The 24394-nt window shown below is 44.4% G+C and overlaps 1 protein-coding gene across 1 annotated transcript in view; it reads left to right on the top strand.

The window, feature by feature from the left end:
* Window positions 1–24080, top strand: part of TSPAN32 (tetraspanin 32) — a 77410-nt gene extending 53330 nt beyond the window's left edge. The window contains exons 5-8 of the mRNA XM_077460705.1: window positions 1359–1460; window positions 2797–2874; window positions 5781–5864; window positions 22389–24080. Of these exons, the coding sequence (XP_077316831.1) occupies window positions 1359–1460; window positions 2797–2874; window positions 5781–5864; window positions 22389–22553 (429 nt within the window). The 3' untranslated portion in view covers window positions 22554–24080. The remainder of the gene's footprint in view (window positions 1–1358; window positions 1461–2796; window positions 2875–5780; window positions 5865–22388) is intronic.
* Window positions 24081–24394: the final 314 nt, after the last annotated feature.

Here is a 24394-nt window from a genome sequence, read left to right as displayed (position 1 = left end):
CAGTGTTCTAAATGTGTGAGCAGGGATGTAGAGTGGGGCGTGCCAGAAGACATACAGCAACTTGGGAAGGAGGATAATTTTCACCAGGTTTATACGACCCATGACTCCGTGGGGAAGTCTGGACCAAATCTGGGTTTTGTTTTTGAGAAGAGTGGTTCCAAGTTGAGCAGGGTATAATCAGTAAGGGAGCGGTGGACAGTTGTCTTTGACAGTGCAAATAACAGCAAGTAATTATGGAAACCCCAGATACCCAATTCTGGTCTTTTAAGACCAAAATGATTACTTAGTAGGCGAAATGGTTTTCAAAAGCTTGGATGCTCTTGCGGTATGATGCTGTGGTTAACCACTATGGTCAACCATAGGAATGCTGCTGCTCATGTGCAGTGACCACCAACCATAAGGACAGTAAGACTAAGCATATATACATGAGTGACGTATGTACCTGTACTTGCATGTTAAAGGACTTAGGTAATCTAAAATTTATATAGTCAAATCAATTTTTTTAGTTTTGTGCCAAAAAAAACAATAGCGAAAGGGGCTTTTTCATGATATAACATTTAGCTTTACACTACTTTTCCATGGATTATTAGTTACTCACTCCAACCATGACAGCACGCAAATAAGCATGCACTGTTTTCTGTGCTGTGGCAATGCAAGACAAAGGCACATCATACAACAGGCAATGAAGCGTCAGGGGACGCAGGTTCCTGACACACCTGAAAGTGTCTATTGCCAAAGAAACTGATGTAGATAGGCCACAGCGCTCTAACAGGGGAGTTGTAGGAGACATATCCACTGGAGAGGTGACTATAATACCTCTTCTATTGCAGAGTACCAATTACATTTTTTAGAGACTTGACATGATCTAATTTCTAGACCATTAAAGAGGTTGTATACCTTCCTTTATGATTTGTAGATACTGTATAGGTAAGCCTAGAATAAGGCTTACCTATAAGTATTGTAAATATCTCAAAAACGTGTGCCGTTTAGGAGATATTTACTGTATACTACGCCGATGATGTCATCGACGCATGCGCTCTGAGCCTCTGAAGGAACGGCCTCCCGTGCCATTTCTTCAGTAGCGTGCACCGTGGCCGGCGGCTCTGGCCAGTCACACAACCAGAGTCCATGGCCCCGGAAAGAAGACAGGCAAACATAGATGCGGCCTGCAGCGGGGTTGACGCAGGCTTCATTTGCAGGTAAGTGTCACATAATGTGCTAGTATGTGATGCATACTAGCACATTATGCCTTTTACTTTGCAGGACATTTTTGACTTTCGTTATGGAGATTTTGACTTTGTGGGAGCTCACTGCTGGCTGCCATAATATAACATTTGTAACTGTCTAATTTCTTCCAGGTTGAAGCTTCATTTCTAGACGTGTATGATGATATCTTTGAACAAGTTCTTAGGAGGTCTTCTGAAGACGCAAAGAAGCAGCTTGTACAAACCCATGATATAGTAAATATCTTCCCAGGATTATAACTTATACCTTCTATTTACTGTTAGAGGGGACACCAGGGACTCATATGGGAGAAGAAAAACATTATTCTCATCACTTCCTTCCTTGCAAGAAGGTCTCTTCCTTCGTTCTACTGCTTCTACTGCCAGCAGAGGCAAATAATTTTTTTTTTTTTAACAGAAAAGTTTTTTATTGAATAATAAACAATACAGTCAGCTTTCAACAAATCAGATCTTGCTTAGTTACAATATCAGTTTAAAATATCCATATTTAGCATCTTACAACTCCATACAAAATATAATTTCTCCCATTTCTCAACCAGTGACAATTCCCAGGTTTACTCCCATCTAGATCCGGTCCATGATTACCTTAGGGTACACAATCTTTCTCCCCTGGGGGAGGGGGGCCATCATTTGCCTAGCCTGTATTTTAAAATAGTTCTTATTTGGTGTGGTAAGGTGCCATCCGATGGGAAGGGGGGGAATCAGTGATTTGGTCCCCCACCTCTCCGACTCCTCACCCACTCGCATCCACCCAGGCTGCCCACACCTTGTCAAATTTATCCGGGCATTGCCTGTTCTTGTAGGTGAGTCTGTACAAGGGAAGTAGTAAATCAACTGCCTTTTGCCAGGATTTCAGTGTGAGGGGTTTGGCTGACTTCCAGTGGATCATTATCTCCCTCCTGGCATAGAATAGTGAGAAAGTAACACAGAGTTTAGCATATCTGTCCCCCTCAACCTCACCTAAGTAACTCAGCAGGAGCACCATTGGTTCCCTTGGCACCAGAGTCCCCAGCAGTTTGCTCAGCCTCCCCGCTACATGTTCCCAGTAGGTTTGGATTTTAAGGCATGCCCACACCATATGCCAAAATGTACCTACTGCTGTGTTACATCTGGGGCACGAAGGGTCCAAGTTCAGGTATATGCTGGCCATCCTATGTGGGGTGTAGTATGCCCTGTGAATAAACTTCAACTGGGTAAATCTATCTTTGGCCAATATCATAGATGGGATAAAGGTTAATATGCAGTCCTCCCATTCGTCTTCTCCCAGGGCCAGGATATCCTCCCTCCATTTGTTGAATGTGTGCGTGGGTTTAGTGTCATAGGCTACGGTCAGGTACATATAGAGGGTGGAAAGGGGTTTCCCACTACACTGGAAACGAGCAAGCGCTCGATGGAGTCAGATTCAAGTGTCAGTGCCTCTGGGAACTGAGCCCTCATGCCATGTCTCAGCTGCCAGAACCTAAATTCCGAGGTATTGGGAAGGGAAAATGTTCGCCTCAGTTCTGTGAATGGCATAAGTTTCCCGTCTTTTATAACGTGTTTATGTTCTCAGTTTCAGTGCTGTGGAAAGACTGGGGGACATCTGAACATACCTGATAGCCACAATTTTTGCAAGAACAGAGAAGAACATGTAAGTTCAATTTTTTAAAATAATATAATTAAAGGCACCTACACTTATAATAATATATCCTGTGAAGCTGCTCTCTTTAAAGTAAAAAGTGTCACCGTCAATAAGTGTAAATAAGAAAAAGAATATGGCACTAACACAACCAAATTAACACAAAATTGTAAAAAAAATTCTAACGGTCTAGCGTGGTGGTGGTGGTGTATGGTGTTGCACTATTGGAAATGTATTCATCAGAAAACTTTCACACTTATGCATATTGGATGTGGGTTTCCCCGCATCCAATTTGCATGACAGGAGATTGTGACTGACTCTCAATGGAGTCGGATCACACATCTCCGGGTGGCCGCAGAACAAATTTCACAGGGGTGCATGTTTGGCTCCGTTTCAGGTCTGCAATCAGGCAAAACTTTGGGCCTGATTTGTCCCTGAAACAGAGAACAAGGACGCACCGGATCCCTGCTGTGAGACGTATTAGGTGTGAACCCAGACGTGAAGTGGTTGTAAACTCTTACAGACCACTTTAACCTACAGGTAAGCCTAGATTAAGGCTTACCTGTAGGTGCAAGAAATATCTCCTTAACAATGTAGGTTGTATTTCCCTAAAAATGGGTACCGATGTCTACGGCTCATGTGCGCCGTAGACAACGGCACAGGCGCACTGAGCATGCCATTAGTGAAGGCGATCACGCCGTCCCTGACGGCTTCCGCACGCCTGCGGCGGAGTGACGTCATCGCTGCTCCGGTCACAGCGCCGGAGCAGCGATACCTAGAAGTCACTCCTGGTATCATGGCGGCGACGGAGGACGTGGATGGGGGTCGCTTCGGGGGCTTCGATCTCAGGTAAGTAATTCATTATGAGCCAGTATGCTATACATACTAGCATATTATACCTTTGTCCTGCAGGGTTTGCTGAAAAAAAATATTTGAAGCAACAGACAGCATAGATTCATGAAAGACAAAATGGTCTAAGGTTATCAATGGTGTACCTCAAGATTCAGTATTGGGACCCTTACTTTTTATTATATTTATAAATGATGTAGAATCTGGGGTTAAAAGTACCATTTCAGTCTTTGCAAATGACACCAAGCTATGCAGTGGAATAACGTCCTTACAAGATGTCTCCAACTTACAAGCTGACCTCCATGCACTGTTTAAAGGGTCTGGTATGAATTTTGAGGGGCGCCCCCACGCATTTTTTTTACATTTTGGTTTGGGGGTTCCCCTATGGGGAAATCCTCATACTGTTTTTATCAATGAACTTTTATGTGTATTGCAGACCGACAATTCATTGTAGCCGCAAGTAGTTTTAAATTACTTTTTTTCCTTTAGAAATTTAATTTTGCTGTCAGACTGTTCTAAACACGGGAAACATGCACCCCTTTACAGGCATACTATAGACACCCCCCCCCAGGTACGAAGTTTAAAGGAATATTAGACTTTTATTGTTTCACAAGCATTATTAAAATCACTGCTCCTGAAAAAACTGAAGTTTTTCTAACTTTTTTTTGCATTAATACATGTCCCCTGGGGCAGGACCCAGGTCCCTAAACACATTTTATGACAATACCATGCATATAAGCCTTTAAAATTAGCACTTTTGATTATTCATGTTCGTGTCCCACAGACTTTAAATTTTTTGCCTGTTCGCATGTTCTGGTGTGAACCGAATGGGGGGGGTATTCGGCTCATCCCTACTCAGGCGCAGGGGTAGCTGTCATAGTATTTAACAGACATCTGGAGGCAGAGCAGGACAGTGCACCTATGCCCTTCAGCCACAGCTAAATGCTGGAGCCTCATGATCATTACTAAATGCACAGTGTGCATGGGGGCTTAAGAACTGGTTGTGTTCTGATACAGACAGCAGAGCTCCACTGTAATCTGCAGAGCCAGGCTGTAAATTTGGCAGCCTGGCCCTGTTAAGTGATGATACACTTGCAGGGTCGTCTTTAAGGCAGGGCAAAAGGGGCAGCTGCCCTGGGCCCTGTCATTGTTGTGGGGCCCAAAGCAGCTGTCTCATACTTGCCAACTATCCCAGTTTAAATTCCCTTGTCCCTTGAAGTTTTAGTCCTGTGCTGTGTCCCAGTGTGATATCTCAGTGTGAAGTGCTGGTACTAATGCTGCCCAGCTCTGCCCTATTGTTGTGTACAGATAACTCACCTGCAGACCCTGTATTTACATGTAAACAACCGGCATTCATATGTAAATAGTGGCGGCCTATGGCATTGATATGTAAATAAAGGCAGCAGTCATATGTATACCATGCTCCCCTGCAGTGAAGAGATGATGTGCTGTAACCTCTAGCAACCAATCAGTGAGCAGTATTACTGTACAGTAATCTCTAGCAACCAATTAACAAGCAGAAATAATTTGCTGTAACCTCTAGCAACCAGTTAGTAAGCAGCTGGTAACCGCTGGCAACCAATCACAATTGCTACCTGATCTGATACAGTAAACTGATTTTAAGTCTAGCTGCTATTTATTGTATGTCTCAATGCATGTGGAGAGTGAAATTGCATTGGGGGGGGGGGCCCTAGGGTCCAATCAATATTAACGATGGCCCTGTACAGTTGGCTGGCACAACAGCAGGAGAGGCTTTACCTGTAGCTGTGCACCACTAAAACCTGCCACCTAAGGTGGGCATCACTCCTGCCTCTGCATCAGCCCGGCCCTGGGAAGGTATTGTCAAGGAGAGGTGGAAAGAAAAAAAAAGGTTAGAGGCATGAAGTAAATTTCCAAATAAAATTAGGTATGAAATAGGAAGTGTCTTCCAGTAAATCCTCCATATCATGTTATAGTAAATATATTTTAATGTAGATGGAAAATCAGTGTAGTTTGGTTTATAAATGTATGTTATATTCACAACTAAGTGGCATGTTTATTAAATTCCTCCTTCTCTCTATTCCTTACAGGACTGTGTATCAATAATATCTAAAGCTTTGCACATACATTTACACTGGGTTAGAATGTTGCTGCTCCTGTCTCTAGGATTCACGGTAGGTAATGCACCATGTGTTGTACATACAATTGAGACACACCAAAATACATTGCACTGCAACTTTAAACCAATGTTAACTTTAATCTTCTGTAACAGTTAATTGATAAATAAGAAATAATGGAAGCAACAGAATATTTTTACTTTCTTTACACGGCTCTCTCCAGTGATGAAGAAAAGGTTGCTTTAACTTGGATCAAAGGGATGATCTGCAGATGATCCAAGTTAAATTTAAGTTATGAATGAACAGAAAAATTTAACAATATGCTATATTGTATCTTTTGCTTTTGAGCAGTGTTTATAAACACTGATTCAGACTGCTTTTGTGGCAGCTAGAGCTGCTGACTTCTTCTCTGAGTATGTTGTAATGCCTGCATTACAAAAGTTGGTATGGGGGGGGGGGGAATCCCAAGAAGTAGGGTAGAGAGACTGGATATGCTACACACACCCTGTGGGCTTATGTAGCATGCCTAAAGTCTGCAAATAGTTAAAGAAGAATTCCAGTTTTTGATACTTATTGATACTTTATACAAAGTTACATTGGCCCAATTTGGACCAATGTATCTATGCATATACCATACCTGGCCAATCCCCCTGGAAGCTGAAAATCACTGAAGTAGACAACACTACTCCAGTGATTTCCACTTAGGTCTGGGTTCTGTGCTGAGCAGCTGCCCTACTGCATTCTGAACACAGGAGGTCAATTACTCTGAACCAGCACCATTCTGGATTAGCAGTGTCTACTTTAGTGATTTCCAGCTTCCAGGGTGACTGGCCAGGTATAGTATACTGTATGCATCCACGTTAGGCTAATGTAACTATGTATAAAATATCCATACCTGGAATTCTTCTTTAATTGTTCAATCACAAGCTGGAGGTAAATAGATGACCAAGTTGTATTCCATAAATGCAGTTGAGAAAAGTCGAGTCCCAAAGTTTTCTCTGCTGACCTCAGCAACCAATCACATTCTCAGTTTCTCTTTCTAACATAAAAAAATAAAAATAAAGCAACTTATAAATGAGTGTGTTTTTTTCATTCAACCTGCGGGTTGAATAAAAAAAAAATGTCTCAATTTCCTCATCCACACAAGTGAGATGGATGGGGAAATCCTCACCACTAAGCTATTGTATTGTTAGGAACACATCTCACCATGAGAATACACTGATCAGTGTTGCAGGCTATAGCCTGCAGCACTGATCGAACAGGGGAAAACAATTAGAGCGGAGGTTGCACAGATATCAATTGGTAGAGTGACTTCTGTACAATCTCCCTGCCTGTTTAAGGATCAAAATTCATCTGGTCCCTGTTGAACCAGATGAATTTTGATCCGTGTATGGCTTGCTTAACCTGCCTGGCAGTATTCCTGAGTCTGGCTCGGGGTGGAATTTCAGTACCACGAGCGGTAACCCCGAGCCAGACTCGGGATCGCATTGCAGGATACAGGGAGACTTACATACCTTGTCCCCTGGATCCTGCGATGTCCTCCCCGCTGTGTGATCGAGCCATCCTCCGCTCGATTCACACAGTGCCCGAGTGCTGCTGATCTCCGTTCCCTGTGACGTTACGACGCACGGGAGCGAAGATCAGCGCCAAATTCAAAAAAGTAAAAACACAAAACACATACAGTATACTGTAATCTGTAAGATTACAGTACTGTATAAAAAAATACACATCCCCTTTGTCCCTAGTGGACTGTCCAGTGTCCTGCGTGCACTTTTATATTATAAATACTGTTTTTTTTTCTGCCTGGAATTTGGAGATTGCCCATAGCAACCAAAAACTGTCCCTTTACGTCAAAAGTGATTTTAGACCAGCTAGAAAACAGCGATAATTAATTAGAATCACTTGCAGAATTGAGCGATAGCGATTTGTGGGGAGATCCGTCATCAAACACTAAATCTAATGACAGCGACAATTCTGCAAATGAGCAAATTTCTGTGTTTTTGGATTTGATTACATTATTGAATAATTTTTATTATTATTTGTTATCATTATTTCTAGTTATTTATTATATTAGAAACTTTATCATACCTGGGATGTCTACCAGACTCTGGTTTGAACAGATTTAAGAGAGTTATTCCTAAGAAGTGCAGGCCTACAATATAAAACGCCAAATTTCCATGCAAAATAATTGTACCACTTTCAGCACCTAAAATCAGAAATAATCATACCGCCAGGGAGGTTAAGAGGAGAATCTGATTGGTTGAGGATTGCTGTCGTCATGGATCATTCTTTGATCTCCTTAAGGACTTTTGCCATAAGATGCCCCGTGTGATAAGTTTCGTAGCAGGAATGCTCTAGATCAGTGGTCTCCACACTGCGGCCCAGGGGCCGGTTGCAGCCATTTTCTTGCCTTTAATTGGAGCTTGGGTCAGTATTCCTACCACTGATATGAGACACTATTCTTCCCCCACCAACAACAGGGCACAATTCCTATCAATAACCCCAAAAGTGGCGCATTATCCTATCCCCCCCCCCCCATATCAAAGATGGGGCACTGTTTGCACCCACTGATGCCAGGACAAATTCTACCCTCACTAGCCAAAGTCTGACCCCCTAAATTCTGAAGGACAGTAAATTGGCCCCTTTTTTTTTTTTTTAGAAAGTTTGGAGACAGCAGCTCGAGATTAACAGTGTTATTTTACTTTGTTGATTGTGGTTATGAGTTTCGTCATCTCTCTGTTAAAATAACATTTGATACTCTCTGTAGCTCATCTATTATACATCTGATTCCCAAATAGGAGATGGTTTCTGCAAGGAAATCTTCAAATCTTCTTTGTTTAAAAAAGTAAATGAAGAAATGACAAAATAAACAAAGCTTGAGGGAAAGTGTTCTTGTGGAACAAAATCCAGGCCAAAATCTGAAAGACTTCAACTAGCTGTTCAGTACCGAGGATGTGGAATTAAACATCTGTTACACTGTACAGCCTTCACAGGGAAAGACATTCTCTTTTGGGGCTTGGTTACATCATATGCAGTCAAGCATGTTTTAAAACTTAGTGGGGGAGGGGGGGGGGGGGTTATTAAAACTGGAGAGTGCAAAATCTGATGCAGTTCTGTATAGAAACCAATCAGCTTCCAGGTTTTATTGTCAAAGCTTAATTGAACAAGCTGAAGTTAAAAGCTGATTGGCTACCATGCACCGCTGGATTCGAAAAAAAAAAAAGGAAAAAACGTGCAGACACCCTAAGTCCTTGTACACACGGTCGGAGATTCCGACGGAATGTGTCCTATCGGACCGTTTTGTCGGATAATCCGACTGTGTGTGGTCTCCATCGGACTGTTTCCGTCTGAGTATTCCAAGTTTTCCAACTTGTCCGTAAAATTTTCCGACAAAATGCTCCGATCGGACATACTCCGATTATGTGTAGCCTACTCCGACGGACAAAGTGCCACGCATGCTCAGATCAAATTCCTAGACCAAAGCTATTGGCTACTAGCTTGAACATAGTCCCGTCATAACGAAATAACATCATCACATTATGTACAATCGGATTTTCCGACAACTTTGTCCGACCGTGTGTATGCAACAGTTTCGGACAAAATCCAACGGATTTGGTTGTCAGAATGTCCGACCGTGTGTACAAGGGCTAAAATATATACAGTAGCCAACACAGCAAAAGACAAATTTCGAATGGATAGTTATACAAATATTTGCAGCGTTAATGTGAAATAGTCTCTGTATGGCTACAAGACAATATAAGTGACAATGAAAGCAATATATAAAAAAGACCCTTATTTCTATAAAGTGACATGAATGAACATTTCACAATGTTAATGAAGGAACATTAACCATAAAAAAAATGTGACAAAAGTGAATGTGTCTATATCAAAATGATAATAATCAATAATGACAGAAAAAACAGTCCACAGAGTGAAAAATAAGTCGATCCAGGCAAGGAGGTTTAGTCCTTATGTCATCAGTAAATTTTAGGAATATCGTGAATATAGAAGACAACCACCACCAAACTTTGAAAAGGCTTACCGAAACGTATGGACTTATTCCGCGTACACACGACCGGACTTTTTGACAGCAAAGGTCTGACGGAACGAGTCCGTCGGACAATTCGATCTTGTGTGGGCTCCATCGGACCTTTGCTTGGCAAAAATCCAGCGGACTTTAGAAATAGAACATGTTTTACATTTTTCCACAGTAACTCCGCCGGACCAAGAAATCCGTTCGTGTGTGTGCTAGTCCGACGGACAAAAACCGACGCTAGGGCAGCTATTGGCTACTGGCTATGAACTTCCTTATTCTAGTCCAGTCGTACGTCATCATGTTCAAATCCGTCGGACTTTGATGTGATTGTGTGTGGCCAAGTCCGTTCATTCGGAAAGTCAGTCGGAACTCCGCCAAAAGTCAGTCGGAAAGACCGTCGGACCCAGTCCCTCGAAAAGTCTGGTCGTGTGTACGTGGCATAAATAAGGCATATGCCAAATGAGTCACCAGTGAGATGGAACCTCTACGCCTCTAGCTCCTGGCTAGAATGGGGGATGATCCATATGTCCCTTGGATGGCTTGGAGTGATAGTAACCCGATAATCTGGTAGTCTCAAACAAGGGGTGGACCAAGTCGTCCCCGTATATTCCCATGGTTTAGCCAAAAATGAAACAAATGCTCCAGAAATGCTCCAAACCATACGCATAAAAAGGACTTTATTAAAAGAAGTAGGAACATTCACATTTAGTTTTAAAAGCGCTTGTAGAAGTATTCAAATAGCAATAGGTTTAACGCAATGGAATCAGCTAGACTTGTCCCGACACGTTTTGTCTACAAAGACATCATCTGGGGGGATGCCCTGCACAGCTGCACCAGATTTTGCACTCTAGTTTTAGTAAATCAACCCCAGTATGTGCTTTGACATGCGTTTAACCACTTCAGCCCTGTAAGGATTTACCACCTTCTTGACCGGAGCACTTTTTGCGTTACGGCACTGCACCCAAACTAAATTGACGTCCTTTTATCCCCACAAATAGAGCTTTCTTTTGGTTGTATTTGATCACCTCTGCGGTTTTTATTTTTTGTGCTATAAACAAAAAAAGAGCAACAATTTTGAAAAAAAGCTATTTTTTTTAATGTGCTATAATAAATATCCCCAAAAATACATATAAAAAAAATGAATTTCTTTCTCAGTTTAGGTTGATATGTATTCTTCTATATATTTTTAGTAAAAAAAATGGGCAATAAGCGTATATTGATTGGTTTGCGCAAAAGTTATAGCGTCTACAAAATAGGAGATAGTTTTATGGCATTTTTATTATTCTTATTTTTTTTTTTGTAATGGCTGTGATCTGCGGTGATTTTTATCACGACTGCGATATTATGGCAGACACATCGGACACTTTTGACATTATTTTGGAACCACTTTCATTTATACAGCAATCAGTGCTATAAAAATGCACTAATTACTGTGTAAATTACACTGGCAGGGAAGGGTTAAACACTAGGGGGCAATCAAGGGGTTAAGTGTGTCCTAGGGAGTTATTCTAACTGTGGGGGGGATTGTCTCACTAGAACATGACAGAGATAACTGCTCCCGATGACAGGGAGCAGTAGATCTTCTGTCATGTTGTGGCTACGTGGACAGGGAAATGCCTTGTTTACATAGGCAACTTTCTGTTCTGCCACTCCGTGACACGATTGTGGGCCCCCAGCGGACAACGAGTCCACGGGACCCACGGGCATGGTCACAGAGTATGCGGCAGCCGTCCCTGCACCCACAATGCCTCGATCTAAAGGGGATGTACCTGTATGCACATTTGCCCAGCCATGCCATTGTGCTTATGTACATCGTCATGCGCTGGTCGGAATGTGGTTAAAAAAGTACAGCATGCTGCATTTTTTTCACAGGGGAATGCACATATATGCACGTATATAAATGAAGCGCGTAAAAAATGGAATAATGCTATAAAATGCACCACAAATTGTATACTTTTACTTTATAGAATGTGATACCCAACTGACTTAATTATACCCCTGAAGAAGGACCCTTTGAGGTCTGAAACATGTAAGGCATCCACGCCTGGAATGTACAGTGGTTAGCACTATCTACATGTTTTTTTTGGCAACCACCATCTTTTATCCATGACGTGTATGTTTGGTAGCTTACTGAGCACTATTACAAAAAAAATCTCAATTGTATACTTTTTCTATGTGATATTCATGTTTGTTACATATTTCACAATAAATATTTTGTACGTTTTTACCTAGCTGGTCTGTCCCTTGTCAAATCCCCCAGTAGGGGTTTTGGTTTGTGCCCTAGGGCACTACTAGTTCTATCAAACCTTCTGATCAAATGGACTTGTTTCTTTCTTCAACCAGACTAACTATGCAACTATGATCAGTGTTTGTAAACACTGTTCAGTGTGATTTAAAAAATACAAAGTTACATTGTCAGTTTGTATCTACAGTGTTTCCTTCATCTTCAGATCAAACATATTTCTTGTACAAAATGGTCTGGTCCACAAGGGGTATATGCAGTAGGTGTAAGAGCTGAACTGGTTAAGAGCTAAAACAACTTCTGGCTTCTAAACACTGTATAATACACTGTATAATACAGGTATCTGCACCCACTTCCGGGCATAGATAGCCACAGATTCTGCGGGTATTTACGCCACTTCCTGCGGGGCCCCCGCTGTCTCTGGGAAACACACAGATCCCAGAGACAGCAGGGACCATCCTTATTGCGCAGCGCGACTCGCAGTAGGGAACCGGGAAGTGAAGCCGCAAGGCTTCACATCCTGATTTTCATACCGAAGGTGGCGGCGGCAGCGCCCGAGAGCCGATCGAGAGATGCCGACATCGCGGGCGCGCTGGGCGGGTAAGTGTCCTTATTTTAAAAGTCAGTATGCAGTACAAAGCTGCAGTATTTGTAGCTGCTGACTTTTAAAAGCAAAAAACGTCAGAACTCCCACTTTGACTCAAGTAAATTTTAATTTATTTTTTTCAAATAAAAGTTTAACTCCTAATTAACACACAGTTATCTCTAGTCAGCCCAAATGAATTCCTTGCACTCGCTATTATTTTTCTACTTTTTTAAAGTATATTCTTCAAGCTATTAATATTTTACCTTCCTACCTTTTTTTTAATTCGTATTTATTTTCTTTGTTAATTTTTTTTTTAGCATTGCATTAAAAATGCATAAAATTGAAAAATAAACTTTGCTTTTTTTTTTTCATTTTGTAAATATCTTTGCAATGCTTTGTTCCAGAACTGTGGTTTTAGTGTTATTATAAATGGGACAAATTCTAGAATAAATTTGATACTATTTATGTACTGTAATACTATTTCTTTTTTATACTATCAATAGAAAAAATCTGCAGTTTTTACAATTTTTCCTACGTATTTTTGTTTATAGATTGTGTAAAATAAAATCATTTTTTCATGACAAACTCACCAAAAGAAACTCCTGTTTGTCATGAAACAAATACTTAGGGAATCTCATTGTTATCCTAAGTAGTGATGGACGAACTTCCGACGGGACGTTTCGCGAACGCGAAACGCGAACGGGCACAAACGTTCGCGAAAACGACCGTTCGCCGCGGGCTCCATTGACTTCAATGGGAGGCGAATTTCGCAAACCTTTAGGTCGAATTTGCGGCCACGGGGTAATTATTAGGGGGTAGCACGTAGTCCCACCACCTGGACAATAGCATAATACATGTATGAGGTGAATTTGGGATCGATAACTACAAGCATTTTTTTTTTATTTGGGAAATTGTTCTGACAATTCAGGACTATGGAGCTAATGAAGGCAATGGAGGAGAGGGAAGGTCAGGGACCAGGGTAGGCAAACAAGAGGGTGCAGGAGATACAGAGCACTGACAGCAGCACCGTAATACAGAGCACTGACATCAGCACCGTGACATACAGCGCTGACAGCAGCTCCGTGACATACAGCGCTGACAGCAGCTCCGTGACATACAGCGCTGACAGCAGCTCCGTGACATACAGCGCTGACAGCAGCTCCGTGACATACAGCGCTGACAGCAGCTCCGTGACATACAGCGCTGACAGCAGCACCGTGACATACAGCGCTGACAGCAGCTCCGTGACATACAGCGCTGACAGCAGCTCCGTGACATACAGCGCTGACAGCAGCTCCGTGACATACAGCACTGACAGCAGCTCCGTGACATACAGCGCTGACAGCAGCTCCGTGACATACAGCGCTGACAGCAGCACCGTGACATACAGCGCTGACAGCAGCTCCGTGACATACAGCGCTGACAGCAGCTCCGTGACATACAGCGCTGACAGCAGCTCCGTGACATACAGCACTGACAGCAGCTCCGTGACATACAGCGCTGACAGCAGCTCCGTGACATACAGCGCTGACAGCAGCACCGTGACATACAGCGCTGACAGCAGCTCCGTGACATACAGCGCTGACAGCAGCTCCGTGACATACAGCGCTGACAGCAGCTCCGTGACATACAGCGCTGACAGCAGCTCCGTGACATACAGCGCTGACAGCAGCTCCGTGACATACAGCGCTGACAGCAGCTCCGTGACATACAGCGCTGACAGCAGCTCCGTGACATACAGCGCTGACAGCAGCACCGTAAGCAGCCCCAGGAGGAAGTCAGCACAGCACAGGGATGGTGTGATCCCCTCATAATAAGAACCCCCAGGAGGAAGTCAGCACAGCACAGGGATGGTGGGAGCCCCTCATAATAAGAACACCCAGGGGGAAGTCAGCACAGCACAGGGATGGTGGGAACCCCTCATAATAAGCAGCCCCAGTAGAAATATGACACCGCTCAACCTCTTCAAAGAGGAGGGTAGGGGCATATAGTACGGTGTGCTTTTTTGGGTCAGGGAAGTGAGCCAAATGAATTAAGAAGGTCTGTGTGCTTGATTCCAAAAATTGTTTATAGACATATACATGGTCTACTGATCACATGTGTTGAATTCCTCCGAGATCCATGCCTCATTCATTTTTAGAAATGTGAGGTAGTTAACACTGTGGTGAGCTAGGCGAGTACGCTTATCGGTCACAATCCCCCCTGCTGCGCTGAACGTCCTTTCGGACAGGACACTGGATGAGGGGCAAGCCAACAGTTCGATTGCAAATTGGGCAAGCTCTGGCCAGAGGTCAAGCCTGCCCACCCAGTAGTCTAGGGGTTCATCACTCCTCAGAGCGTCCACATCGGCCGTTAACCCAATGTAGTCGGACACCTGACGGTCTAGGCGTTCCCTGATGCTGGATCCGGATGACACCTGTCGATGGGTCGGCTGAAAGAATGACCTCATATCCGAAGTCACCAACACATCTTCAAACCGGCCTCTTCTTGCAGGCGCTGTTGGATTGGTACCCGCAAATCCTTCTCTGGGAGTGGGAATTGCTCCTCTGCCAGCGCACGCAAAAGCAGAATGCAGCATTTCTCGAAGCAAGGCCTGGAAGTGCTGCATTCTGACAGCCCTCTGCGACGGCGGTAACATTTCCGCCATTTTGTGTTTGTACCGGGGGTCTAAGTACGTTGCCACCCAGTACTGGTCCTTGACCCTCATGCTTTTTATACGGGGGTCCCTATTAAAACACTGGAGCATGAAGGCCCCCATTTGCACTAAAGTGGAAGCGGTGTGGTGGCCTGGCTCCTGCTCATCATCCAGGATAATGTCGTCCTCTTCATTCTCCTCTCCCCATCCTCGCACAACAGGGATCCCAGAAAGGTTTAAAGCATGCTCTTCTTGCTCCTGCTCATCCGCCCCGGCACCATCCTCCTCTGACTCCTCATCAGACTCCTGTTGTTGACTTGTCTCAGATAGAGTAGCCCCCCCTGGGAATTCATCCAGCATTGCGACTTCCTCATCTTCCCGCTCCTGCTCCTCCACAGCCTGATCAATGACACGACGCAATGCACGCTCCAGAAAGAAGGCATAAGGTACCATGTCACTGATGGCGCCATGGCTGCGACTGACCAGTTTGGTGATCTCCTCAAATGGCCGCAGAAGTCTGCATGTGTCGCGCATGAGCAGCCACTGGCGCGGTGAAAAAAAACCCAGCTCCCCAGAACCGTTTCTTTCGCAGAGTTCATACAGGTAGACGTTAACTGCACGTTTCTGCTGGAGCAGCCTATCAAGCATATAGAAGGTTGAGTTCCATCGCGTCGGGCAATCGCAAATAAGACGTCTGACCGGCAGATGGTGTCGCCGCTGAATGTCAGCAAGGCGAGCCATGGCCGTGTAAGATCTTCTGAAATGGGCCGAGATTTTCCTTGCCTGCCGCAAGATGTCCTGGACCCCAGGGTATTTGACAAGGAATCGCTGCACGACCAAGTTTAAGACGTGTGCCATGCACGGCACGTGCGTGATTTTGCCCTGTTTCAATGCGCTAAGCAGATTGGCACCGTTGTCACACACCACTTTACCAACTGTCAAATTGAGCGGTGTTAGCCACTCATCTGCCTGTGAACGCAAAGCTGAAAGGAGTGCCGGGCCAGTGTGGCTCTTTGCTTCCAGGCACAACAGACGCAGCACGGCATGGCAACGTCTCACCTGGCATGTGGAATAGGTTCTGGGGAGCTTGGGCGGTGCAGTGGAAGAGACGCTAGCAGCGGAAAAGGAGGAGGCAGCTGAGGAGGAGAGGGAGGAGGATGGAGTAGGAGGAGGAGAAGAAGAGTCAGGCCTGCATGCAATCCGTGGCGGTAAAACCAAATCTACACGGGTGCCACGGGTTACATGCTTGACGGCCGTCAGAAGGTTCACCCAGTGGGCAGTAAAACTGATATACCTTCCCTGCCCGTGTTTGCTAGACCACGTGTCTGTGGTCAGATGTATCTTGGCACCGACACTGTGTGCCAGAGATACATTCACTTGCCGCTGAACATGGCCATATAGCTCTGGGATGCCCTTCTCTGAGAAATACTTCCTTCCTGGGACCTTCCATTGTGGTGTTCCAATGGCCACAAATTTGCGAAAGGCCTCCGAGTCCACCAGTTTATATGGCAGTAGTTGGCGGGCTATGAGTTCTGACAAGCCAGCCGCCAACCGTTGGGCAAGAGGGTTATCCGGCGTCATCATTTTTTTACGCTCAAACATTAGGCCCACGGAAGCCTGCCTTTTTGCAGAAAAATGTGAGCTTGGCGTGATGGAAGGTGGAGTGGAGGACAATTGTGAGGAGAGAGGAGAAGGAGAAGTAGAAGACGAGGCTGGACGGTGAGAGCCTGCAGTGTGGCTTTGTGTGTTCCGTTGCTCCCACTGGGCTCGGTGATGGCTGCTCATGTGCCTTCTTAAGGCGGTCGTCCCTAGGTGAGTATTGGGCTTACCGCGACTAACGCGTTGACTGCAAAGATTGCAGATGGCAACGCTATTGTCAGCAGCGGACACGTTAAAAAAAGCCCACACTGCGGAGCCATGTGCCGGTGTCCTGGGAGCGCCAGATGTGACCGTACATGGTCGATGACTCGCTCCTGATACATTTGCAGTCTGCTTTGTCCCTGCTGTGCAATGTAAGTCATTGCTGCTTCTCCTCCCTATCTGCTGGTCCATATCTCCCTCTGAACTCCCCTCCTCTTCCTCTCTTGTGGGCACCCACGTGACATCACTAGACACGTCATCATCAACGTCACCTTCCCCACCGCTATAAGTAGAGTAGGCAGCAACACCGGGGACCAACCTCCTCCTTGGGCTGATCTGGGTACTGGCGTCAGACTGCTGAGTAGCGCTTGTTGCTACCTCCTCTTCCTGATCCAATACCAAGAGTGGCTGCGCATCAGAAATGTCCTCTTGATATGGATCGGAAAATAATTCCAGTGACTCAAGCGGAAGGTATGTGGTGGTGGTGGTGGTGGTCGTGTTGTTGGTGGTAGTGTCTTTGGGGGTGCACATAGCAGAGAGTGAAGAAGAGGGTGCAGATCGAGAGGATGAGGAGGGTGCAGAAGAGTAAGGCTGAGCGAGCCACTCAACCAAGTCTGGTGCATCCTTTAAAGTAATTGAACGCACCTTCTGCAACTTCCCACTTTGGCTCAAGCCTGTTGCTCCTGCCCTACCCCTACCACCCCTGCGGAAGGGCCTGCCTCTTCCTCTGCATGTCATTTTTTAAATGACCCTGTGACAAAACTCTTAGTCCCTATACCGCTGAAGGACTGCTGCAGTATAGGTGAGCGGTCAGCAGTGGTGCACGTCAACCCTATCTATTGTGGACCTATAGCGGTCCTTACAGAACAGCAGACTGTACCGCACTCAAGCCTATGTACCGTAGCACCCTATACCAAGTTACCAGTCCTTATAAGAACTTTTGTGGACCAAGCAGGTTGTGTATTAGTGTTTAGCAGACTGTACGTCAGTCCCTATACCGCTGAAGGACTGCTGCAGTATAGGGCAGCGGTCAGCAGTGGTGCACGTCAACCCTATCTATTGTGGACCTATAGCGGTCCTTACAGAACAGCAGACTGTACCGCACTCAAGCCTATGTACCGTAGCACCCTATACCAAGTTACCAGTCCTTATAAGAACTTTTGTGGACCAAGCAGGTTGTGTATTAGTGTTTAGCAGACTGTACGTCAGTCCCTATACCGCTGAAGGACTGCTGCAGTATAGGGCAGCGGTCAGCAGTGGTGCACGTCAACCCTATCTATTGTGGACCGATAGCGGTCCTTACAGAACAGCAGACTGTACCGCACTCAAGCCTATGTACCGTAGCACCCTATACCAAGTTACCAGTCCTTATAAGAACTTTTGTGGAACAAGCAGGTTGTGTGTTAGTGATTAGCAGACTGTACGTCAGTCCCTATACCAATGAAGGACTGCTGCAGTATAGGGCAGCGGTCAGCAGTAGTGCACGGCAACCCTATGTATTGTGGACCGATAGCGGTCCTTACAGAACAGCAGACTGTAACGCACTCAGGCCTATGTACCGTAGCACCCTATACCAAGTTACCAGTCCTTATAAGAACTTTTGTGGACCAAGCAGGTTGTGTGTTAGTGATTAGCAGACTGTACGTCAGTCCCTATACCAATGAAGGACTGCTGCAGTATAGGGCAGCGGTCAGCAGTAGTGCACGGCAACCCTATGTATTGTGGACCGATAGCGGTCCTTACAGAACAGCAGACTGTAACGCACTCAGGCCTATGTACCGTAGCACCCTATACCAAGTTACCAGTCCTTATAAGAACTTTTGTGGACCAAGCAGGTTGTGTGTTAGTGATTAGCAGACTGTACGTCAGTCCCTATACCAATGAAGGACTGCTGCAGTATAGGGCAGCGGTCAGCAGTAGTGCACGGCAACCCTATGTATTGTGGACCGATAGCGGTCCTTACAGAACAGCAGACTGTAACGCACTCAGGCCTATGTACCGTAGCACCCTATACCAAGTTACCAGTCCTTATAAGAACTTTTGTGGACCAAGCAGGTTGTGTGTTAGTGTTTAGCAGACTGTGCGTCAGTCCCTATACCGCTGAAGGACTGCTGCAGTATAGGGCAGCGGTCAGCAGTAGTGCACGGCAACCCTATGTATTGTGGACCGATAGCGGTCCTTACAGAACAGCAGACTGTAACGCACTCAGGCCTATGTACCGTAGCACCCTATACCAAGTTACCAGTCCTTATAAGAACTTTTGTGGACCAAGCAGGTTGTGTGTTAGTGATTAGCAGACTGTACGTCAGTCCCTATACCAATGAAGGACTGCTGCAGTATAGGGCAGCGGTCAGCAGTAGTGCACGGCAACCCTATGTATTGTGGACCGATAGCGGTCCTTACAGAACAGCAGACTGTAACGCACTCAGGCCTATGTACCGTAGCACCCTATACCAAGTTACCAGTCCTTATAAGAACTTTTGTGGACCAAGCAGGTTGTGTGTTAGTGTTTAGCAGACTGTGCGTCAGTCCCTATACCGCTGAAGGACTGCTGCAGTATAGGGCAGCGGTCAGCAGTAGTGCACGGCAACCCTATGTATTGTGGACCGATAGCGGTCCTTACAGAACAGCAGACTGTAACGCACTCAGGCCTATGTACCGTAGCACCCTATACCAAGTTACCAGTCCTTATAAGAACTTTTGTGGACCAAGCAGGTTGTGTGTTAGTGATTAGCAGACTGTACGTCAGTCCCTATACCAATGAAGGACTGCTGCAGTATAGGGCAGCGGTCAGCAGTAGTGCACGGCAACCCTATGTATTGTGGACCGATAGCGGTCCTTACAGAACAGCAGACTGTAACGCACTCAGGCCTATGTACCGTAGCACCCTATACCAAGTTACCAGTCCTTATAAGAACTTTTGTGGACCAAGCAGGTTGTGTGTTAGTGTTTAGCAGACTGTGCGTCAGTCCCTATACCGCTGAAGGACTGCTGCAGTATAGGGCAGCGGTCAGCAGTAGTGCACGGCAACCCTATGTATTGTGGACCGATAGCGGTCCTTACAGAACAGCAGACTGTAACGCACTCAGGCCTATGTACCGTAGCACCCTATACCAAGTTACCAGTCCTTATAAGAACTTTTGTGGACCAAGCAGGTTGTGTGTTAGTGATTAGCAGACTGTACGTCAGTCCCTATACCAATGAAGGACTGCTGCAGTATAGGGCAGCGGTCAGCAGTAGTGCACGGCAACCCTATGTATTGTGGACCGATAGCGGTCCTTACAGAACAGCAGACTGTAACGCACTCAGGCCTATGTACCGTAGCACCCTATACCAAGTTACCAGTCCTTATAAGAACTTTTGTGGACCAAGCAGGTTGTGTGTTAGTGATTAGCAGACTGTACGTCAGTCCCTATACCAATGAAGGACTGCTGCAGTATAGGGCAGCGGTCAGCAGTAGTGCACGGCAACCCTATGTATTGTGGACCGATAGCGGTCCTTACAGAACAGCAGACTGTAACGCACTCAGGCCTATGTACCGTAGCACCCTATACCAAGTTACCAGTCCTTATAAGAACTTTTGTGGACCAAGCAGGTTGTGTGTTAGTGTTTAGCAGACTGTGCGTCAGTCCCTATACCGCTGAAGGACTGCTGCAGTATAGGGCAGCGGTCAGCAGTAGTGCACGTCAACCCTATGTATTGTGGACCGATAGCGGTCCTTACAGAACAGCAGACTGTAACGCACTCAGGCCTATGTACCGTAGCACCCTATACCAAGTTACCAGTCCTTATAAGAACTTTTGTGGACCAAGCAGGTTGTGTATTAGTGTTTAGCAGACTGTGCGTCAGTCCCTATACCGCTGAAGGACTGCTGCAGTATAGGGCAGCGGTCAGCAGTAGTGCACGGCAACCCTATCTATTGTGGACCGATAGCGGTCCTTACAGAACAGCAGACTGTACCGCACCCAAGCCTATGTACCGTAGCACCCTAGACAGACCAAGTTACCAGTCCTTATAAGAACTTTTGTGGAACAAGTGAGTTGTGAATGATTAGCAGACTGCAGCAGAAGGGCAGCAGTCAAGTATAATATTCTTTCTATATTTGGAAGAAAGAATATTATACGTGTACAAGCCTATTACCGTACCACTGATACCAGTCCTGAAAAGAACCTTTGTGGAACTAATAGTAACAGCAAGTCTTTAAAATTATCCTCACTGCCTGACACACTGCTTCCTGCCTGTCCCTATACAAATTGGCAAAAAAGAGTAGGCTGGAACGATTAGCTGGAACAGCTCTTTTGTGGACCTGATAGTAACAGCTAATGATGATGATGATGATGATGATGAAGAAAGACTAATCTGGCTGAGCTGTCCCTAAAATAGCAGCATACAGCGCTCTGTCCCTTTATCTAAACTGACAAAAGAAACTCAGGCTGCTGACCTAACACCTATACCAGTCCTGAAAAGAACTTTTGTGTACCAAATAGCTAGCGTTTTCTCTGTCCCTACTCCACACAGGATCCTTTCCCTACAGTGACAGAAGAAAGAATGTAAAATGGCCACCGGATCGGGTGTATTTATAGGTTAGGGGGAATGTCCAAGTGTCCATGAGCTGTCATGTCTCAATTGGTTGTCCTGTAACACATGATAAACGTGTCACGAAAGGTTAAAGTTCTTGTATACATTAAACACGTAAGTCCGCCGGGGCGAACGACGGAAAAAGGCGTTCGAACCCGCGGACGGCGAAAGTCGGAAATTTGCCGCGAAACGACCGCCGGGCGAACCGTTCGGCCATCACTAATCCTAAGTAATGACAAAGTTATTGCAGAATAAATAGGCCCCTAGCAGAAATGAAAAAAATGGTCTGGTCCACAAGGGGTATATGCAGTAGGTGTAAGAGCTGAACTGGTTAAGAGCTAAAACAACTTCTGGCTTCTAAACACTGCCTGATGCGTATGCCCAGCCAAAGGATATTTTAGTAACCCTCTTTTGCCAGAAATTGAGAAGGACCAAAGATAAAATATGTGAGTAATGAGCATTTAACCAGCAACATCCAGGTAGGGTGAGCTACAGGCTAATGTGGCTCTGCTGTGGATCTATAAACTTACAGATGAATAGAACTAGAATACAGAACAAAGTATATATTTGAAACTTTATTTTATAGGTATTTATGCCAGTTCTATGAATAACACTCAACATTTATGTCCTACATCTTTCTATAGGTCTATGGCATGGTGCTTACGTCCTTTCTCTACTTCTCTCTGCCGAGAGGAAACGTCTGGGATCGCAGAGGGGAATACAGCCTAAACAATGCTTTAATCTGCCCCCCGGGTACTACACAGGATACCCCACTTTCTCAGCTTCTGTCAAACCACTCTGTACAATGAAGGGTTCTCTTTAGTCAATGAGCCAGCCATAGCCCTTCTATCTCTTATAGCAGCCAGATCATTGTAACTTATATTTTCGCCTATTGAACAGATATAGTGCTACTGCCTTGTGGCTCTGAGGTCCTCAGTTTGAGTGCCAGTTAGAGTCAGGACACTGCATGGTGTTTGCATGTGATGCATGTTCCCCCTGTGCTTGTTTGGGTTTCTTCTTGGTACTCCAGTTTCTTCCAAACCCTACAAAGCCATCTTGGTGGGTTAAATGCCTCCTGTCTAAAAGTGGCTCTGGCATGGTACTCTACCGCCTTACCATCTGCCCAAGCAGCAGATAAAGCGATTTGAGTCCCCGCGGTATAGAAATAAAATAAAAAATAAAAAAATAACAAAACACTTTTAATTGTATATGTAACAGATTGAAATGGAGAAAATAAGAGAAAGTCATTGATGGGAATATTTTTTTATAGATTAATATAGTATTATTTGAATAGTATTTATTAGTAATTAAAATTAAACAGGGCACTTGCTATATAGATTTACACCTTGGATTGCAAGCATAATTCATTCTGGAAATGTGCTTGTAATCCAAAGCATTTGTATATCAAAGCGAATTTCCCCATAAGAAATAATAGAAACTCAGATGATTAGTTCCACAACTATGTATTCATAAGGCCTTCAGTTTATAGTCCATATAAAAATATGATAGCAATAGGATAGGTTGTGTAACCATAAAATGTCCATCCACAAATGGCAGCCTCCACAAGGGGATTAGAAGCAAAATCTTGCAGGAACTAGAGTATAAAAGAGAGACGCCTCTAAGTGTAGCATTATGGTTACATTTAATGAAGGTACAACATAATGATTTAAAACAAGCACATCCAGGGTAAAGCTGTGCACATATACCATCCTTCGCACCTCCATGGACGTCATCTCTTGAACACTGGGCTCCACGGGAGCATCAAGCCTCGCTTTTGGATCGCTCTGCAGGGTAGTCTTCCCGGTCACCATTGCAGACTGACAGCAGTGAGAGCTGGCGGTGAGGAGGATGGTCTGTGGACAGCTTTACCCCGGATGCCTCCATACTTAGATGTGCCTGTTTTAATCATCAATCATGTGAGTTGCTAAATGTTGCACCTTCATTAAATTTAACTATATTGTTACACTTAGAGGCGCCTCTCTTCTCATTTATAGTCAGTTGTGACATGACGTTACTTGTATATCAAGACATCGCTTGTATATCAAGTCAAAAATTATTTTTTTAAATGTTGCTTCTCTTGCAAAAACGCTCTCAAACCAAGGTTTTGCTGTACTTTTACTGTTTTTTTGTATGTCTGTTTTTATTTTTTTATTTTTATCTACATAAAGATTGTGTATACTTTTATGACTCCTAATATAGTAAATTTAGATATTTTGTGAGCAGATGTATGTAATTATTGGTCTGGTGAAACCATGAATGGTATGTTTTATTTTATTTTTATTTTTTTTTCAAAACCAATATTGTAGATAAAAAAATAAACAGTTTTGAAAGTTTTATTTTGAATTATTTTTTCTTGGACTTGAAATTAATTAGTGTTCCTTTGTGTCCCCACAGAAATGGGTTTCTAAAAAAAAAAAATCCTGATCTTAATAAATTGTTCTGATCGCTAACATAATTTATGGATCCCAAAGTTGTTATTTTCAGATCAGGCTCCACACTAAGATTGTACAGCAATGTAATAATTCCCCAGATACTGTCAAAGGTGCACAAAAAACTTGAATAACGAATTTATCAGTAATCTCACACATTTACTGTAGTCAAAGACCTAAAATAATTAATCCATTTAGTATGAATTTGTATCTAAAATACA

This window comes from Lithobates pipiens, unplaced genomic scaffold, assembly GCF_037356315.1.
Source record: "Lithobates pipiens isolate NorthernLeopardFrog02 unplaced genomic scaffold, aLitPip1_a1.2 Scaffold_10, whole genome shotgun sequence".
Taxonomy (NCBI): Eukaryota; Metazoa; Chordata; class Amphibia; order Anura; family Ranidae; genus Lithobates; species Lithobates pipiens.
The sequence above is the reverse complement of the archived record's forward strand: the minus strand, read 5'-3'. Positions and strand labels throughout refer to the sequence as shown.